Source organism: Asparagus officinalis, chromosome 6 (genome assembly GCF_001876935.1).
Source record: "Asparagus officinalis chromosome 6, Aspof.V1, whole genome shotgun sequence".
In the NCBI taxonomy this organism is placed as follows: Eukaryota; Viridiplantae; Streptophyta; class Magnoliopsida; order Asparagales; family Asparagaceae; genus Asparagus; species Asparagus officinalis.
Window position 1 is genome coordinate 13,772,705 of NC_033799.1, and position 21,566 is coordinate 13,794,270.

A 21,566-nucleotide genomic window follows, 5' to 3' on the forward strand; every position below is an offset into this window, starting at 1 on the left:
GATACCCAAAACCCTAATCCCCAAACCCTAGATTCATCTCCCCTCAATCCTCCTCCCTCCCTCCAATCCAAGGAAAAAATCCCAATCCTCCCATAAACCCTAACCTCACCTCCCCTCCCTTCAATCCTCCCTCCCTTCCCCCCTCCAATCCAAGAAACCACCCCAAACCCTAGTTAATGAGCAAAAGATCACAAATCGGCCTCCCTATAACCCTCTCCGGTCGGTTGAAAAGGACATCAATTTTGGGGACTAATTTCAAAATATGATGATTTTGGGGTCTAATATCAAAACCTGAAAGATTTGCGGACTAATATTGAAAAAATCTTTGTTTTTTATAATTAATTGGACCCATGCTTTGCCTGTGTTTATGGTTAGGATATTTTTATCAGTTCTCGTGTTTTTTAGGCTGAAAACTCAAATAAGTATTTTTTAGACTGAAAACTCAAATAAGTATGATATTGCAAATATGTTAGCAAGTAAAGGTGGTATTGACAAAAAAAATGTGGTAAGTATTAATTTTGATAAAAGTAGTAAAGGTGATATTGATGTAAAAACCCTTCTTAATTACATTATTAATAAGCACCCAAAGCCCTAATCTCTTTTTCTCTCTTCCTAGCTGCAACAAACACTAATCATAGTCTAGTAAATAGAAAAGCAAAAATATTGAGGGGAAATTTGAAAACGAAAAGAAAGCGACCATTATCTATAGTAGAAATGCAGTAAAAAGTATTTAGAGGGCGGAGATAGATTAAAATAAACCTTCAAATGATTCGATAGTGTATAGTCACTGGCAGCCTTCCCCAAAAATAGATACGACCTCTTTGCAATTGTTTAGGTGTCTTGTATCTTATAGAGGTGGAAAACTAGATTTAATAATGAAGTAGAAAACAAAGAAACTGAAATGACATTCAAGGAGCTCTTCAAGCACAAAGATTCAAACTCCAAAGAATAGATAAAAATGACTATCTGACTCTTGCTAGCTCAAAATAGCAAGAGGCTCTTCATATGAAAATTGAATGTGGGGAGGGCTCCTCATGCACAGAGATACAAAGACTAGATATAAATGGATTTCTGATGCTTGGTAGCTCAAAATAGACAGGCTTTTCATATGTAAACTAAGTGGCATTGATCAAGGAGCTCTTTAAGCACAAAGAGCCAATTTGGCAATCACTCAAAATTAGATCGGGTTCAAATCTAGTCCAATTTTGAGAACAATTCTAATTGAGAAAAATTGTGCCAAAGTTGGCCCAGTTTTTCTTAGGCCAAAAAATGAGCTTTAAACTGTTTCTATTTTGAACCAACTCCCCTTGGCTCGAAATAGAAATAGTTTAGCTTAACACTAGGCTAGGACCAGCCCTGGTTTAGTTTTGTACATTTTACCAAACAACGTCAAAGATTCAAATACTATAAATGGATATCTGACGCTTGCCATTATTGATGAACTTGCTTCTCTTTCTTTTATAGTGTTTATATACTTGTGAGGTCATTGGTATCTTCACTGCAAGACTTAAGCTAAGCTGTTGTCATGAATTTGATACTTTTTGTTAACACTTTTTAGATCTTATGTTGAATTCATTGATAACCCATCATAATTCTACTTTCAGATATAATTGGAGTAGGTTAAAAGTAGAATTATGATATGTTCAATAGTGAATTCAACGAACATTAAGAAACTTTGAAAATTAGCTTTTGGGTGCCACATGAGAAAATTTAGTAGAAAATTCTCAAGTTTGCATCACGTAAGATAAGGGCAAATTTTAAAAACTTCATAGTACATAGATGATGCCAAAAACAAGTGAGTATATATAAGTGTAAAATATGGAAAACTATGAAGTTTTTAAGTTCTGATTGATATTTATGCTCTAATTAACAAAAGAAAAATTGTAAACAATGTAAGTTGTGATAAAAGTTACAAGTTTAAGACAACACTGCATAGCACAGATAGAAGGACATTCTGGAAAAAAATTATCCATTAGATTTAATATATTCATTTCTCTTCTCGGTGGCATTTTAAGAATACATATAATAATAGTATTAGATTTGTACTCGTGATCTTCGTATGTTGTCTTGTGCATTTCAAATGAAAAAAATTGTTGTAAACATTGCTTTTAAAATATTTAGATATGTAAACTTCCTTTCGTATATAAACAAATGTCTATCAGGGATCATGCCCTCTTTGCACTAGACAGTCAAATCGGTCAATTTTAATCGTTCATTTGCTACCATGGTTCTTCATCAGAGCAATAGTAATTATGAGAGGGAGGGAGGGAGGGAGGGGGAGAGAGAGTAGACCACAATCACAATCAAGGGAGAAAATGACCCGCTTAGGTAAAAGTTTCGATGAAAATATTTTATCGAGCCCTTTTGAAACAACTTAAAGGAATTGAGGGGGTTTTATTTTGAAATACCAAGATTTTGGGGTCTTATATAAAAATAAATGAGATTTGAAGGTCTTATACAATAAAACCATTGAATGGTTGGTCTAACGAATCTTGAGACTCTTACTGAGGAATCTATCGAGAATGTGGCATCTCTTTGCCCTTTTGCACATCTAGTGAGTGCAACTCAGGCATTCCGTTACCTGGCGTGGAGGGGGAGAGTAGTAATATAATATACTGATGGCGTAACCTAAAGGAGAGGTTGGATCTGAAAAGCTTCGAGATGGCTTTTGCAATATGTTGGCTTCCATGAGAAACAGAATGAGATAAAACACCAAGGACGTGTGCGAGGCGCGGAGGAGGTTGTATGCATGCGAAAGGATACAAATTATTATTCCTGAATGCACATGAACCATATGCAAGTTTGGTGGCTACTTTAGTACCAACGTTAAGATGCCCTCCATCTATAGATTATTTGTAAGGTGAATTTGACGGAGCTATATTTTCAGAGAGGTGAGTGATGGGGGTAGGTATGATTGTGAGGAATCATGCAGGCGAGTTCTATGTGACTCTGTAAAAATTGTTTGGATACGAGGTAATGTTAAGGATGTTGAATTTCAAGTACTGTGGGAAGCGGTTAAGGTTTCCCTGGATATTAGATTTGGGAAGGTAATTTTTGAAGGAGATGCGGAAGCAATATTTAGAGACATCCATAATGTCTTGGAGCAACAATCCATTTTTTGGCGCACCAAGGATGCTATTCGACGATCCTGTATATAGCTCGAGTAACGGAATTTTGACATAACAAAAGTAGTAGTTCATAGTTCGACGCCGTCAAAACATTCATCAATGGGTTTGTCTGAGTTCACGAGCGAAGAAACTCCCAAATCCACAAGGTGTTACGAATGCACAAACACTGGAATCCACTAGTTGAAAGAGAGAAATCTCTAGGTTTTAATAATAATTTTCATTGATCAAAATTGGTACAATGGATACCTTTAAATAGGCATACATATTCGGTGATGAAAAAGAAATCTAAGCTTTTCCTTAGAGAAAAAGAATTCTAAACTAAGGAAAGAAATCTAAAATCTCTCCTACTTGAAGAAAAGAAGTCTAAACTAAGAAAAGACAAAATCTCTCGCAATTTATTGAAATCAATGCTTTCTAAGATCTTAGATAATATTATCTAAAATTTGCTACTCTGCTGCATCAGATTTTCAAGCAGCTCTAGTCGAACAGGTGCTCATGTGCTGGCTCGGAGTAAGGAACTTGAAAACTATGCGGTATGGCTCGAAAATGCTCCACCATTTTTACAAACTGTTCTGCACTCTGATAAGGAGAAGCATTTATCCATATTTTTTATCGTTGTACTACTGGAGTTTTTAATCTTTTAGATTAGATGTGTCTTGATAATTTATCCATAAAAAAAACTCACAGAATAAAATGTAAAGATTATAAAGGTATTCAAAAGACAAAATACCATGAACAGTACCATAAATAATAACCGGTTAATTTAAAAATATCTGATAAACAAATTAATCAGATATATGAAATCAATTTCAATGCCTACATAATAAATAGACACCTGGGGACATTTTGTAAAGGTGGCTTGGTTTAGTGCTTAGCAGTATCCACCATCTTTAAAGAAAACAAATGGTCGTTTTGAAATAAGGATGGAAAGATAATTTACCATAAAAATTTAAACAACAATTATGAAAGAGCCTAAAATTGAAGGAACTAAACAATGTGGAGGGTAAGTTGAGAATTATAAATATTTTGGGGCATATTAAAAATATGTACAACTTGGAGCGTATATATGAAAAAACCTATTGGAAAATAAAAGAGGGGGAAAAAGAAAGAAAGGAAGAAAAAGTGTGAAGAATTTTCAATTGTTTTCTTTGTCTTAATTTTCAACTGTTTTCTTTGTCCATGTAATAGCTTGTGACGTGGCTCGTTGAGCATATTTGGCAACTGTCTCTTAGCTTCAAGCCTTCAATCATGCAATAGAAATTTCCCTCTTCACTTTTAACCTTTTGTCTAATAGCTAATTTTTTTGCGCCAGTCTCAGTACGATGTGGATGGTGTATATGGTTCCCACTGGTCTTAGCAGTGCTCTCAGGTCTGTTTAGACAAACAATTATACTTTCAGAGTATAAACTATCTATCTTATGTCATTCCTATGATATTTCTTGTGTTTCCTCCCTTGCAGCATTAGAGTTTCAAATGAACTGGGTGGCGGACAACCTCAAGCTGCACGTCAGTCAGTGCGAGCTACTTTTATCATAACCGTCACAGAAGGTTTGCTTGTAGCATTAGCCACCATTTTGTTACGTGATGTCTGGGGATATTTGTTCAGCAATGAAGAAGAGGTGGTGAAGTATGTATCACGAATGATGCCAGTTCTTGCAACCTCTGACTTCCTAGATGGGATTCAGTGTGCACTTTCAGGTCTGAATTGTCAATAATATTCTATGTTTATGATATATTCTTAACTAGATTCGTTTGTGGAAGAATTTTTACAAATTATGGTTTGGAAACTCGGGATGTCAATCTATTAACCTAAGGAGCAAACAAAGAGTAGAACCCAATTTTATTTTTTTATTTGCTATGGTATATGACTTGGTGTGCAGTCTCACATGATAGCCAGGACAACACTTTTTAATTTTCTTTCTAGAGAAATAGGTTGGAAATTATCCCATATAATTAGACTGCTCTGTTGATAAACTTTTCCTTTCATTTAAAATTTGGTTATTCTTATCTCTTTTTTTTCTACCTGATATTAAGAATAATTCCTCGAGGAAATTGACTTGTTGAACATAGGATTTTGTCTTAATTCGACTTTACTGGACCTTTATCTGCTGAAAAAACGATTGTAGACATATTCTCAACAAAAAATTCCGCAAGCTATTATGGACATGTTTTCAACAAATATTTCGGCCGCTGAAAACAGTGCATGTCCATTTTTTAGTCAAGACAATATGTTGTTACAAATTGATAAATCACAAGCTTAAGTTGGGCCTGAATGAGTGCAAGTCAAGCTCAGTTTTATGTATGCTATCAGTTACTACACAAGTCAAATTTTGGGTCTAAAAGGACAGCAAGACAAATTAAGTTAGATCCAACAAATATCTTGTCAAGTTTTCAACTATGGATCTCTCACATTTGTAATTTTTAGTTCAGCTGCAAATTAATTATGACAAATAGCTGGTTTCTGGACATCTTCGCCTTTAGGTGCTGCTAGAGGGTGTGGTTGGCAGAAAACATGTTCGTACATTAATCTTGGAGCTTACTATGTTGTTGGTATACCTTCCGCTATTCTCTTCGCGTTTGTCTTGCATGTTGGTGGTAAGGTATGCCTCAATTTTCTCTTCCTTGTCTTTAAATGCTTCAAATATTATCTAATATCTCGTTTTTTTCTTGATTAATATCTATGTTTCTATTTTTTTTTCTTGCCAGGGACTCTGGATGGGCATCATCTGTGCACTCACTGTTGAAGTGCTGGTGCTTCTGGTCATCATCCTGCGCACTGACTGGGATAATGAAGTAAGCTATTGATTTACTGTTTGAAAAATGCATACATAGATAAACTACAGTCTTTCTTAGTAAGTGCTGAGCAATGGATCTTTTTAAGTTGAGAAATTAGTTGTGCTTTTACAAATTCTGCTTCATCCTAAGTTTATAGCCCACCTAAGATTTCGGTTTTACTTTTCTACTGTTCAAAGTTGTAAGATAAGTACCAAGTGTGGATGAGATTATGTTATTCTATTATGTGACTCAAATATGGTCATTATTCTTGCAAGCAACACATGCTTACACTATGGAATTTTGTGGTTTGGTTCAAAAGTGAAATTAAGTCGAAGCCACATTAGTAATTTTTAATCTCATCTTTACTCATGTTATGTAACCAACATAAGCAACAAACAATTAGGACTTTTCATGCCAATTTGTAACACATTTTTATTTTCTTGTTTCATATTGTTTCTTATTCTTGCATTGACGTGCACAACAGAAGTTCTGGATCAACTTGTACAAGCACTAGAGCTTTGATAATTTAAAAAAAATAGAGGAATTAAGAGCATAAAGATATAACACAGTGTGGCGCCGAACGCCCACGACCGAAAAAGGAGAATCAGCTAAATCTTGAAGGAGAGATAAAACGGAACATCTTATCAAATCCAGACCCCCAAATACACCCTTAACTCCTCATGAGAAAATAGAGAAAGAAACTTTAAATCAAGAATGCAAATGTTCTTCTCCATACTGCACTTAATTACTTCAATGAAAGTTATCTAAAACCCCTAAATTTATAGAATACATAGATGCAAAATTGCTCTAGACGATATGATGTGATCTCTGAAATATCTTTAAAAGATCTCTTTTAATATCTCCCATACTATCAGCTTGGAGAATGTTGATAACAGTCTGATCATTCCATTGAGTGAAACTAGCTTGAGCAAGCTTGTAAAGTGCTTGGTTTTGTCTAGAGCAAGCATAGATTCCAAGCTTTAGGAGTGCTAGTAAAGGAGTAATTTCTGCCGACCCACCCTGCAACTTCCCATTAGCAACAATCATGTGTCCATTATCAATTTCACATTAGTACAGTCAATATAAAAAACCAGTGCAATAAGTAAAAACAAGTACATGTGATTCAAATCAGTAACTATTGAATGAGGACAATAATCAAGTGCAAAATTGGCAGTTAGGCATCTGTTACATTCCGCTTCTCTGTGTATGGTTTTCTATGTAGGAAAATCTTATATGATATTCTTCCCAAAAGCTGGATATTGAGTTGTATCCTTGCACCTTTACCCTCGAAAGTTCGATTAGCTTGCTCTCTAATTTAGTTGCCTGTCTTATCCTTTTTCCATGAATACTTCCAAAATCCATCCTTTTTCTTACATACGATTTCCTTTTGCAGGCAAGGAAGGCGAGAGACCGAGTTTACAACTCTGCCATGACTGTTGATGCAACAGGTTGATGCGCGGCCGTAGACTTTAATTCTTCTATTCTATTCTGTAAATCTAATAATGTTCTTTCAACTTGAAGAACACCTATATTTTTATGATTCTATGCACGGAAAGCAAATAAATAAATATATATATATCTTTGACTTGATTTACTTCAGTTACTTACCATAAATTGGAAAGGAGATGATACCTACGATTGCTCCTGCTGTTGATTGTTCAACTCTTTTCCTTTGATTCTTGGAATCTGTTCAATGCCAAATATAATATTGAGGGTCTATAACATTTCTTCGTCTATGTGCTGGTTATCTGTATCGGATTATTTTTTTCCCCGTTATAAACTAATTATCTATATATGTATTGTTGTCTTCTCCATTGGGTTACACTGGCATGAATTAATTTAAGAGTTATATTAAAATGGACATGGCATTAGAGAGACTACAAATACTCATCATATGGGAAACAAAAAAGCATTGCATTCGTCGAGTCCTAGTTATTAAATTAACGCGCGGATGACCAAGAAAACGTCCCCTCCTTTCTTTAAGTTCGAAAGCCAGCAGCTCAATGGAAAGAGAAGATACGGTGTGCACCCTGGAAAAGTTTGCAATTTAGCACACTTAAATTAGATTTCATTATCTTTATTAGTAGGCTCACTATATTTGCATAACTTCTCTATTTTTTTTTTCCCTCTCATTTCATATGTGGGATCGGTTGTGAATAATCCATTGTGTAGCACGTGCTATATGCATTTCCTGATAAATATGACGCTGGCTATCGAGTTGAAATATGGATACAATTTTGGTAATGATAAATCTGCAAGAAAGATTCAGATCCTCTTTTACTGTGGTTGGAAAGTGGAGAACAGTTATTCTTGGTAAAAATGGGAACAAATGCAGCCCAAGAGGAATAAAGTGTTAGTTCTATGAAAATGAATCACAATTGTTTAAATATATCATTAAATGTTTTTTTATTAAGAAAGTAGACGGCACGGCGGTGGGGAGGTTGCAGTTAAGTATTAGGATACTTGTCTATGCCGTACCAATGGATATATGCCTTTTTAGTGAAGCCATATTTCTACTCTGTCATTAATTAATTGCTCAAGGCTCAGAGTATGAATAACATATCGCAAATATGGCGATCAACAAAAAATTTGTTTTGTCAACATCAAAATTTCATCTCTTCTGCATGTACAATGTTGGAAGTTTCACAGCCTAAAGAAGAATATAAAATGTCAAATCGTTCAAAACTTCCAAAACCCATCACGTATCTTCACAACACAAACCGTATACAGACATAAATATGAGCTTTACATTTTGGTCTCTTCTGGCAAGAGAGGGGGAGATGGAGAAGCCAACCCTCCTGTCTCCTCTCATCCCACAACAACAGTCAAGTATTTATCCCAAATGTTTGGGTAGGCTACATGAATTATATTTTTCCATTCTATTCTGTTATGGGTTATCTCTTCCGTTAAGTTAGTCCTAATCATATTCTTCTTAATCGCTTCTAACCAAGTTATTCTAGGTTTACCTCTAGATCTCTCAGCCCCATTAATTCTAATATTATAGCTTTTCCTAATCGGTGCACCAAGGGGTCTCCGTTGTACATAACCAAATCATCTTAATCTATTCTCTCTCATCTTATCCTGAATAGGAGCAACTTCTAATTTATTACTGATGTACTTATTTCTTATCATATATTTTAATATATACCCACAAGACCATCACAACATTCTCATTGCTACTACACTCATTTTTAAACATATTATTTTTTGATTGTCCAACACTCTGATCCATAAAGAATAGTTAGTATTATAATTGTTCTATAGAATTTTTCCTTTAGTTTCATTGATATTCCACGATCAGATAAGACTCCCGAAGTACTCCTCCAATTTCAACCATCCACATTTGATTCGATGCACAACATCACTATCTATCTCATCATGATGCCTAATGATTAATCCTAAATAGCAAAATTGATTAATTTTAGGTATTTCTTGGCCATCAATATGTAGCATAGACTCTCTTCCTTTCTTAATTTTACTAAAAATGCATTTCATGTATTCTGTTTTTTTTTTTTTACTATTTCTAAGACCTTTAGATTTAAGAACTTGTCTCCATCTTTCTACTTTAGAAATAATATCTCTTCTAGTTTCATCAACTAACACTATATCATCGATAAATAACATACACCATGAGAATGTGCTTAGTAAGTTGATCCATAACTAATGTAAAAAGATGAGGACTTAAAGCTGACCTTTGGTGTAAACTTATGGTAATAGGAAATTGTTTAGTCTCTCATTCATTAATTCTTAATCTAGTTGTTACTCTATTATATATATCTTTAATCATATCAATATATATACTAGATACATTTTTTTCTAACATCCACCACATTACCTCTCTAGGCACTCTATCATAAGCTTTTTCTAGATCGATAAAAAAATATATGTAGATCATTTCTCTTCTTTCTATATATCTCCATCAACCGTCTCAATATATGTATAGGTTCCATAGTTTACCTCCTAGGCATAAAACCAAATTAATTTTCAGATATACTTGTCACATTTGTTAGTCTTTGCTCAATTACCCTCTCACAAAGTTTTTTAGTACGAAAGTTTTATATCTTGATAATTTGAATAACTTTGTATATCTCCTTTATTTTTGTATATCGGTATCAAAGTACTAATTCTCCACTCATCTGTCATTTTTTTCGTCTCGATAATCTTATTAAATAATTTAGTTAACCATCCTAAGCATATATCTCTAAAATATTTTAAAATTTTAATAGATATATCGTCCGGTCCTACGGCTCTTCCACTTTTTATTTTCTTTAGAGCATCTTTAACCTCTCTAATCCTAATTTTTTTTGAATATCTACAGTTTCGATCATTCACTATATGGTCAAAATCTCTATTTTGCTCACTTGTTTGGTTATCATTAAACAACTAATAAAAGTAATTCCTCCTCTTCTCTTTTATTTCTCTGTCGGTCAGTAGAACTCTTTCATCCTCACTTTTAATACACTTAATATTACTCAAATCTTTATTTTTCCTTTCTCTAATCATAGCAAGCTTGTATATATCTTTCTCTCTCTCCTTAGATTCTAAATTCTTATAAAAATTTTCATAAGTCTTGTATTTATTCTCACTAATCGCTCTTTTTGGTTCCTTCATTACTAGTTTATATTTTTTTTTCAAGTTTTCCTTACTCCTACACTTTTGCCACTCTTTATATAAAGTTTTTTTTCCTCTCAGATAACCTTTTGCACACTCTCATTCCACCACTAACTCTCATTACTACCTAATCTACAACCTTTAAATTCTCCTAGTATATTTTGAGCCACTTTTCCAATACAAGAAGACATGCTATTCCACATAATATTAGTCTCACTATCTATATTCCATATATCTTCTTTCATTATCTTATCTTTAAAATGTATTAAATTCTCCCTTTTTAAATTTCATCGTGTAATTCTTAGTCTCTTGTTCACGATAGTTTTTCCACTCCACTTCTTAATAGATTTGTCTAAAACCATCAGTCTATGTTGTGTATTTAAACTCTTTCCTGGTATAACTTTATAATCTTTACATATTAACCTATCCGCCCTTCTAGTAAGAAAAAAGTCTATTTAACTATTATTAAAATCACTTTTAAAGGTTATTAAGTGTTAATCCCTTTTTCTAAAAGGCGTGTTTACTATTATCAAATCATATGATATTGTAAACTCTAAAGTTAATTTACCCATATGGTTGTTATCTCCATACCCATATTTTTCGAAGTCTCCCCTCATCCCGTTGACATTAATAGCTTCATCTCCGTTAATGGAGAAGGCATTGTGGCCGAGGTCAAGAAGCAGCAGTGGTTGGTGGGGCATCTCATTGCATCCAGCCTTCTTCAGTACATCCTTTAGGATATTTCAGTACTGTTTGTAGGTCATCTTGGAGAGCGCGCTCTCTCTCTCTCTCTCTCTCGTCCTTCTTCAGTACTTCCTCCATTTTTATTTTTATTTTTGTGAGAAACTACTGGCCTTATGACAGTCAATCTAGGCTACTATTATCAGGATGCGAATACCATGGATGCAAAGTTAAAATCCATACCATTTGATGTGATAGCATCTACATCGACTATCTTGAAACAGAATTCCCAATGATTTCGTTGTGTTTTTAATCACGTACCAAATGGTGAACAATTATGCGATTCTATGGAGCTTCACAAAAGAGCAAGAATTAGATCTAAACTACAAGCGAGAAAATAAAAATTAACTATCAAGAAAAAACGAGCATAAAAGTAAATCTAAAATGAGAATTAAAAGAAAAAATATAGACTAACTACAAGGTAAGAAAGAAATTCTATAAAGAATGAAAATATATTTAAATAATAAAAATAAAAAACATAAAAGTAAATCTGTATTACAAAGCAAGAAATAAATCTAATCTACCAATATAAAAATAAAAGTAAGAAAATTAAGTCCTAAATATACAATTCTAAAACAAGAAAATAGAAGGAGAAAATAAAAACTTATATTGCAAGGGGTTGATCTATTGAAGGCAAATCTTCATCTTCATCAACAAAGAAGAAGAAAAGAAGATTTAAAAGGAGTAAATTTTTATTTATCATAAATAAAAGTTTATAATTTTAAAAGGTCTTCTCAATTAAGAGTAACTCTCCTCTCCAAATGAAGTTTTTAGAAAAAAATTTACCCACAAACCTTTTACATTCTACCCTTATTTATAGTCTATTACAATCAACAAGAGTCATTAAATTAGTCTTGGGCTCCTAGAAATAAATCTCAGTCATACACTATTCTATTACGAACCAATCCGATTGGCCAATCTGTTGGTTAACCAATTGGCTACTCAGTTTGTTAACTGATTGGTTCTTAACAGATTTGATTCCTTTGTTGACTTGTTGACCCGGTTTTTTCTTGATCTCTTAGGTTTTTGTGGGTCTCTTCTTGGCTTGATCTTTGACTTCAATAAATAGTTAAAAAATAAGAGAATTTGGTTCCTTTGGGCTCTTATTCATTAATTCTTCATAACTTACAAATTAAGATAAAAACACTTTATTAGTAAATATTTATTCAAATAAAATAGATAATGAGGGTATAAAAATATAATAGAATGTGATGACCATGTGCTATCAATACTTGTTGTTGATGTTAATAATCAAACATATAATATAATGGAGGTGAGGTTGATTAGGAGGCCGCTGACTTCTCTAAAATATCTGGTTTTTGAGTTGAGTAGCTTCAGTATACACAAATAGCAATTTGTGAGAGGACGATGACTAGTTCCCCCGTTATTCCTCCGACAATCAAGTCAGTTGATGAACTTGAGTGGAAAAGTGATGAACTGCGTGAGTTCTTAAGTGTAATGAAATGGAGAATAATTCTGAGAAATTGCTTAAGCTTACTTAAGAGCACTTAGAAAAATAGCTTTTTTCTCGTCTTTGGAAATAGTACATGTATTTATAGTACGGTAAAAGGGTAGAACGGTAAACTCGACCAAGTATAGGATGACGGAACGTGTATGGGATGGCAGCTACGTCAACGGCTACTTTACAGGTGGCGGCTAATGAGTGGAGGAGAGGTCACATCAGTATTTAATACAAAGTGATTAGGGGCATGACAGTGCTGATGTGGTTTGATGAGTCATGAAGACTACTGAGGCTAGAGAAATGATAGCGCATGCCAAGCATTTAATGTGACTCCGACGCGTTGTCAGCGGGGGAGCTTCGAGGTTGAAGTCGTCCTATGGCTTGGCCGAGAAGTAATATCTTTCGAGTCGACCTAGCAAAGTGTCGAATAATTGGTCGAGTGGGTTTGTAGCGAGTCGTCTTCGACCAGTGGGCCGACAAGTACCGTTCTTCGAGTCGTCCTAAGGAGATGTCGACTCGGCAAGTCAGCTAAGTCGGGATCCTTGATGGTCCTGGCCGTCAATTTAATTCGAACGGTGCATGTAGGGGAACACTTTTTCTTTTTATTTTTACAATTATAAATACAACTTTGATATCTCATTTTGTAATTTGTTCCTACATGCTAAGAGTCTTCTAACTTCTCAGTCTTAACACCGTTGCAATGATATTCATGATCCCTTCTGGACTTGGAGGCACTGTAAGGTATGCTAAACAATATAGGTAAGTGTTGTGCGCCACGGAAGCCTTAAATAGCCAAAACAATAGCACACACAAGAACAAAATAGACCACAATGCACACAAGCCAACCAATAACATCAAGAACACAAGATATACGTGGTTCGGCAATGTGCCTACGTCCACGGGGCAAGGAGGGGGGAGTTTCACTTCATCCGTAGGGAGGAGCTCTTCTTCGTCTGTGAGAAGAGATTTGGCATGCCCTTTTTTCCGCTTCCGATCAAGCTCAGCATGGCGAATCGCCATCATAGCAGCCCGGACCGCATACTCGGACTGCAACTCTGAGAGGCTCTTCACGCTGATGGACTCATAGGCAGAAAGCAACCACTTGCAGCTGAGGAAAGTGATCAGTGGCTTACGCCTATACGAAGGAAGAGCAAAGCGAGCTCCAGTACATCCTACCATCGTCCATAGCCACGCTCGTACGCCATCAATCAATCCTCCCTCAACCTGAAGGCTACGGCTCGGATTCCCAACATACAGTTGGTCGTAACCGAACTGGCGAGCAAAGCGGCAAGGGAGATAAGGCTCTATGTGGCACTGGTTCTTCACCCGAAGGACGAGATAGCCTACACGGATGTTCACTAACCACCGGAAGCAACCAGCGTCAAGAACGGTCCGGTCACTTCTAGGTTTCTCCTCATCAATCAGCACGTCGCCATAGCGACCTGAAAAGTGAGGGAAACACTTAAAGAACTCCCAACTCTTGCGGACCCGGAGCTCTCGCTGAACATCACTAAATTTGCTCCCAAACCATCTGCTCTGCTCCAACAATTGCATGAAGGGGACAGGGATGTCAACAACGCTGGGGGCCGACATCAAGTCGGGACGGTGAAGAACGAGCCACGCCATCAAATATGCGTAAGGGAGCTCAACCTTTGGGCAAACCAGCTCAGCTGATGGTTCAGAACCCATATGTGTAAAACTGCTAACCAGACCCCTGAGCCCGCAATGGATACTAGCAACCATTGCTGGGAGCAGGGAAAGCTCTCTCCCATAAGCCAGCTGAACTGCAGGGAAGAGCACCTCGATGGGTAGAGCGTCAGAAGGTTGGTGCGGGACGACACACTTCTTCAACCAAAGGGCAAGGTAGCCTGCTAATAGCGCCCGGGACCCTATAGACCTCTGTGCGCGGCGGAGAAAAGAGCGAAACTTTGTCCCCGCGGGAAAAGCCCCCTCAGCACTGCCGATAGTGTAGGAACGAACCTCAGCCTTTTCCAACAACTCATTAACGGCCGAAGGAGTCATCACGTCTAATTCATGAATGGGCGCACTAGAATCACCATCCAAAGAACAAAATAGACCACAATGCACACAAGCCAACCAATAACATCAAGAACACAAGATATACGTGGTTCGGCAATGTGCCTACGTCCACGGGGCAAGGAGGGGGGAGTTTCACTAATAGAATCAAGGGGAATACAAATTAGGGTTACAAATCTTACCCAAAACCCTCAAACAAGATCACTTGATCTCTCCAATAGACTCCAACAAAAGAAGCCCTAGAAAATCCCCTTTGGCAGCTCAAAATCTCCCTTGCATAAACCCTAGAACAGATTTGGGGTTTATATACAAGTTACAAAGAAAACGGGTCTGGAAAACCAACTTAAACCCAAAACCCGATAGTCGGTCGACCGCAGCACCACTGCCGGTCGACCGCAAAATATCCCGAGGTCCAGTCTGCTCTCTGGACAATTCGCGGTCGACCGCAGCGCCTCGCCCGGTCGACCGCCCAAAGTCCAGTGGCACACTAAGAGTTGTGTGCACATATCGGTCGACCGCAGCTCCACTGCCGGTCGACCGCCCAACTTCCAGAGGCATACCTCTGACTTTTCACCAACTCTACAGTAAGTTACAAGAAACCCCATTAGTCTCTATATTTTTTAAGAAACCCCCTCATGTAAAAAGTTCAAAAAATAAAAAAAGAGGAAAAGAAAAAAAAACAATCCTGTCATCCTCAACAACCCTCTATTGCCGAATGAAGACAGGGATTGTTTCCTCTCCCTGTAGATCTTATTACAAATGTTTATACTTTTGTTTTCTTGAATTGCTTTTCTAGCTACCAGATTCCATGAAAATCTGTGTAATTTGATGTACTTAACTCTACAGTTTTTTGGTTTGTGAATAAAATCTTTCATTTACCAAAAAAAAAAAACAATCCTTATCTATGATTTATCAATGAAACACATTAGTTTTTAAATGGAGTTTGATTCTTCAGATGTCTGGATGGACGTCGACATGTAGAATTCTCAGTTAATTATTGAAAAAAATATATTTTTACTTTATCCAAAAACTAACTTTTCTTCTCTATTTTCTTCCTTTCAACTAGTAATATCTGTGAACTTTTGAGGTGCGAATGTCTTTTGCAATTTTTATTCAAGTGCAAACTAATATCCAAACATTTTAAGAACAAATTTCCTTGCAACAATATTAATGATTTCATAAACAGTCACCAGATGAGGGGGCTCTTATCGAAATTTCTAGATGAGGGGTGTTCCTAAAAAAACAAGGCATAGATGAATGGGGTTTCTTGTAATTTACCCAACTGCATATAATTAAAATTGTGATGCATAGTTTGAGATTCTACTAGTTCTTACATGCCTCTTTTGTAGTACACGAGTTTCAAATAAACTTGGTGCTGGTCAGCCTCAAGCAGCTCGCACAGCAGTAAAGGCTGTAATTTTTTTGGCCGTTGCAGAAGCCTTAATAGGTTGATTGGCCATAGTTTCGATCCGTAACTTTTGGGGTTAAGCATATAGCAAAGAAGAGGAAGTGGTGAAGTATGTGGTAGTTATGATGCCAATTATTGCAGTATCTAACATTGTGGATGGAGTCCAGTGTGTACTTTTTTCAGGTTTGAAATTTGGTAATGTCATGCCCCGGGCTCAGGGGCCCGTTAGCGCGTGCAAGCCGTGAGATCTATCGAGAGCAACTCGATGTTAGCTTAAATCCACAGCTAAAATGCTAGCATTAGTTGTTCTTGGGCCTTGGGCTTCTCTATTTAAGTCACTAATATTTCTTCACACTAGTCCATATGATAACCCCCACCTTATAAAGACGACGTCCTCGTTGTCACAACATGACAATTGGCACATCCTAGTATCACTGCCAGAAGATGTGAACTCTAGAGGTAGCTCCTACGGGCTCTAGAGGTGGCTCCCACCACATCCATACGGTATAACACTTAGCCTCGTATAGCACTTAGTTCCACAGTTTCGGCTGGTAACTTCTCTGATACCATTTTGTCACGCCCCGGGCTCAGGGACCCGTTAGCGTGTGCAAGTCGTGAGACCTACCGAGAGCAACTCGATGTTGGCTTAAATCCATAGCCAAAATGCTAGCATTAGTTGTTCTTGGGCCTTGAGCTTCTCTATTTAAGTCACTAATATTTCTTCACACTAGTGCATATGAGAGTAAAGTGTGGGTGTCACAGATATGATATAGCTTTTTAAATATTGGATTCATTAAATTTTCTATGATGATCTTTATATTTTACTAGATAATATTGCTTAGACACTGCTAGAGGATGTGGTTGGCAGAAAATTGATGCATTTGTTAACCTTGGAGCTTATTACATCGTGGGCATTCCTTGTGCCATTCTTTTGGCTTTTGTCTAGTACATTGGAGGAAAGGTGAATCTCTTGTTCTTCTTTTTCTCATATTCAATGAAGTTATCAAATATAGTTTCAATTGTTTAAAAATTTGTGGGGTTCGGTATGTTGTGATAAACCGGGACAATGAATAGGAATTATATTCGGTCTGATCGTGCAAGCTTTGCTGCTTCTAAATTCTAATGATTACCTTACGCACCGATTGGGAAAAAGAAGTAAGCACCCCTGCGACTCTCATTTACATTTTGTTACTATTTATCTTATTTGAAATAATTAGACCCGTATGAATTATAATAGGGAATTTTTTTAAAAAAGACCGAGTTTTGCTAAATAATTAGTAAAATCGACCATTTTGCTAATTATTTAGCAAAATCGATCTTTTTTTTGCCAATAGGTCAAAAAGATGTTGATTTTTAAAAATGTCCTACTCAGAACATATGGGACTATTAGTCTCGTATATTTTACGTGAACTAACCACCGATTAGTTCACCCAAAAACATACGGGACTAGTAGTCCTATATGCTTTGGGCACCCAAATGTTGTGCCTCTCAAACCCACGGGACTAGTAGTCCCGTGGGTTTGCTGGGCAGAACAAATAAGTGCCCATTAAATCTACGTAACTAGTCGTCCCGCAGAATTATCGTGCTATATAAGAACCCAGTTGTGCCCCAAATTAGGGCACAACCTATTCTCTCTCACTCACTCACTCTCTCTCCCGATCTCCCTCTCTCCCTCCCGCTCTCTCTCTCTCTCTCTCTCTCTCTCTCTCTCTCTCTCCCGATTTCACTCTCTCCCAAACCCGAACTCAACCTCTCCCAAACCCGATCTCCATCTCTCTTAAACCCGACCCCTCCATCTCTCCCAAACCCAATCTCTCTCCCCCCAAACTCAACTCACCTCTTCCTCCCTCAAATCCGACGCTGACGCCGTCGATTCTCTCCGACGCCAAAGAGATCTGAAAGTTCATCAAGGTATAAATTTCTTATTTTTTTCATAAATTTCTTGATATTTTAATTATGATTATCAATATGGAAATATTTTAATTATGTTTATCAATATGGAAAAAAATCTAATTTGTATATGATGAATTTAATTCTTCAGTTAAAATGGCGAATGGAATACCGATTATTTGTTTATTCAATGGAAAACTGAGTGTTGGAATAAATAATATGCCTATATATGATGGGGGCTCTAGAAAAATATTCATGTTATCTAGAAATTACAATTTCGATAGAATGATGGAGCAAGTATACAAAGTTACTGGAATTAATCATGCCGAAAATACCATTAAGGTCTTTTGTAATTGTCCGATAAATAAAAATAGAACAATTGTTGTAGAGATCACCAATGATGAAGAATTGAATGACATGATCAGACTTGCGAAAAAACAAATCTTAATCGAGTTGTTCATTGAAAATATTCCAATGTCTTGGGTTGTCGAAGTTTCATATACTCACAAAGAGTTCTCCCGCATGCTTGAAAATCAAATCTTGTTATCTCAAAGTGCCTTGCACTTAAGAAATAACTCGGATGCAATGTCAAGTGACATGTTTCACAACACGCCGGGTCATGTTTCAGTTAATTTACCGGGTGGTTCTATAATAAAAGAGGCTGAGGACGTAGATGACGATGATGATAATAAAGTTGTTAAAGAGGAGGAACGTCTTGATAGTATGCAGGTGTGCAATTGGAGAGACCAATGATGACGTAAGTTGAATGGATTAATATTGCGTAAACAATGATTTTGTAGAGTCTGAAGAACCGTTGCCAAAAGAGTTTAAAAATGACGAGTGGATAAATGCCTCACAAGCTGAGTTTGTTAAGCCTGGTCCTAATTTCAATCGACCTGAGGACTTCACTTTCAAAAAAGGAGATCTTTTTTAGAATAAGGAAAGCTTGGTTTTCGCTATACGTGAATGGGCAATCAGGAACTGAGTCAAATTCAAGCCGGTTAAAATCAATACAACTAGCTACCATGTAAAGTGCTACTTCAATGAGAAAGGCATATGGAGGGCCAGAGTTCCTCACATTTCTATCGTAATTGTGGAGATGCGCGTGCCGTATCGCGTGTTTAGACAATATGTCAAAAAATAAAGAGAAAAGCTTTTAAAGGCGGCCATCAAATTGACTGGCGGAATACGCATCATTCATACATTGCAAGATGGAATGATCGGCATCAACTTATTGTTGATCAGCTTTATCCTCCGATGGAGGAAGTCGATTACATTACATGGTATTGGGGGATTACCATACGTTGGATAATCACTCAAACCACGCCTCCGGTCGACGAAATTGAGATTCGCTCCCAACAATCCTGATATGTACCAAGAGGGGTAGATGAGAGACAATGGGTAAGTAATTGCAAAAATTATCATAGAGTTTTCAGTCTCTTGTTAGCTTTTGGTTTCTTATATGTATCGATATTTTGTAAATAATTATAGATAGACACTATGGACGAGGTTGAGGGGATTGCAAATGAGGGCATTGCTACCGCCATAGAAGATTCAGTAGACGTATCATTCTTGCATCGGATAGTGGTGAGGGTTCGTAGAGCTTTTCGACAAACTCATGAGGGTCGGCATGAAGGTCGTGAGCAGGTGCCACATGAAGATACTTTATATGCACGCCAACGAAGGTGTGGTAGATCTTGCTTGCACGACGATGAAGCCGGTTCGTCACTGCAAGAAGGACCATCATAGGCCCACACACAACCAGAGAGCGAGCATATACAAGCTCAAGTCGAAGGAGGCCGTCGCCGATCTGAACAGGTGCGAAGAGGGAGACGACAGGGGAGGAGCGGACTTTTATGTTGTTAGCTTTTCCACTAAGATTATATATTGTTTAGCTTAGACTACATATTATCTTATGAGTAGACTTGATACATTTGGAATTATTTAGAATTTTGCCATATTGGTATGCATATGACATGTATATTGTGTTGTGATGTTCTGAATTGATTAAACTTTTTATTATCCGGTGTTTATTTCATCGGATTTGTGTTGTGATGTTGTGTATTTTTTGGATTTGTGTTGTGAAAATTTTGAGAAAATCAATGTGGATTTGTGTATTTTTAGATTTTTGTTGTGAAAATCAATATATACAATGTGAATAATATTTTTTGTGAAAATTTTGATCAAATAATACTGTATATGATGATAGAGGCATGTGCATGTTTTTGTGCATGTTTTGCCTCTGCCCAGCAAATCCACGGGACTGGTAGTCCTGTCGGTTTGCTAGGCAGAAGCACAAAAGTCTTTGCTTAATGCACGGGACTAGTAGTCTCGTACATTAAGTAGAGACTTATTTGCCTACGCCCAGCAAACCCATGGGACTGTAGGATCTGATCCAATCATAATAAAACACTAGAGGGGGGAGTGAATAGTATTCTTTTAAAAATTAATGCAAAGAAGATTATAATTTGCAAAGAAATAGCACAATCACAGAAAATAACAATCATAAACACATAATTTTATACTGGTTCCACCTCTCAGGTGTACATCCAGTCACCAAGCAAATCACGCTTGAAAGTTTTACTATGATTTTGAAAAAATTACAAAATCAAAACATCAAACCTGACCAATTTGTAAGTCCCTACAAATTGCACTCAATCTCTTCACCAAGAGATTACACCTCTCACACCCGCGAGAACACTTGTCTTAATACAACTTGATTCCTATAAGCCTTGATAGTATTGTGATGTGTAGCAGTGGCTAGGAATATTTTGAATCTCTGAAAATTACTTAACTTGATTGTATATTGAATGAGGATCAAAGGCAAAATCAGAAAATGATTTTTCTCAACACTTAGTGAAAATCTGGAAAAAATTTCTTTTAAAAGATGCACAAAACTTGAACCTTATGTATATAAATTCGTGACCCAAAATTCTGAACATGTATCATATTTATAGCCTTTAAAAGATAGGTTTTCAAACCCTAAAAACGTACACAAAACGGCTATAAGCTATCATTAATTTGAATTCTGAAATGTCAGAAAAACTGTCTTAGTAGTCGACTAATTGTTGTTGTAGTCAACTACTCAGAGTTCAATAAACTTCAGAAAACTCAGAATTTTCCTTAGTAGTCGACTATTATTGTTATTAGTCGACTACTCTGTAAAACACAAAATCTGGATCTTGTAGACCCATTTGTTTCCAATGGTCTTTTTTCCTTGTGGAAGTGACACAAGTTCTCAAGTCTTGTTCTTATGGAAAGCTTTAATTTCTTCTTGTATTGCTGCCATCCACAAAGATGCATCTATACTATTTATAGCTTCATGAAAAGTTGATGGCTCTCCATCTTCTGTTAGAAGACAGTATGCAACATTACTCTCTGTAATATACTCCGAGTGCCAAGTCGGTGGTCTTCTCTCACGAGTTAACCTTCGAATATCTGGAGCCTTGGACTCGAGCGGTTCTTGTACACCATGTTTCGGTGTTGCTTCAGAAGAATTCAGATCATCTTCTAC

At 36.6% G+C, this 21,566-nt stretch overlaps 1 protein-coding gene across 1 annotated transcript in view; it reads left to right on the top strand.

Annotated features, from left to right (window-relative positions):
- The window catches only part of LOC109845430 (protein DETOXIFICATION 16-like), a 12,188-nt gene extending 4,691 nt beyond the window's left edge, over positions 1-7,497 (top strand). The window contains exons 3-7 of the mRNA XM_020414679.1: positions 4,441-4,497; positions 4,588-4,826; positions 5,610-5,728; positions 5,835-5,921; positions 7,297-7,497. Coding sequence (XP_020270268.1) covers positions 4,441-4,497; positions 4,588-4,826; positions 5,610-5,728; positions 5,835-5,921; positions 7,297-7,356 — 562 coding nt within the window. The 3' untranslated portion in view covers positions 7,357-7,497. The remainder of the gene's footprint in view (positions 1-4,440; positions 4,498-4,587; positions 4,827-5,609; positions 5,729-5,834; positions 5,922-7,296) is intronic.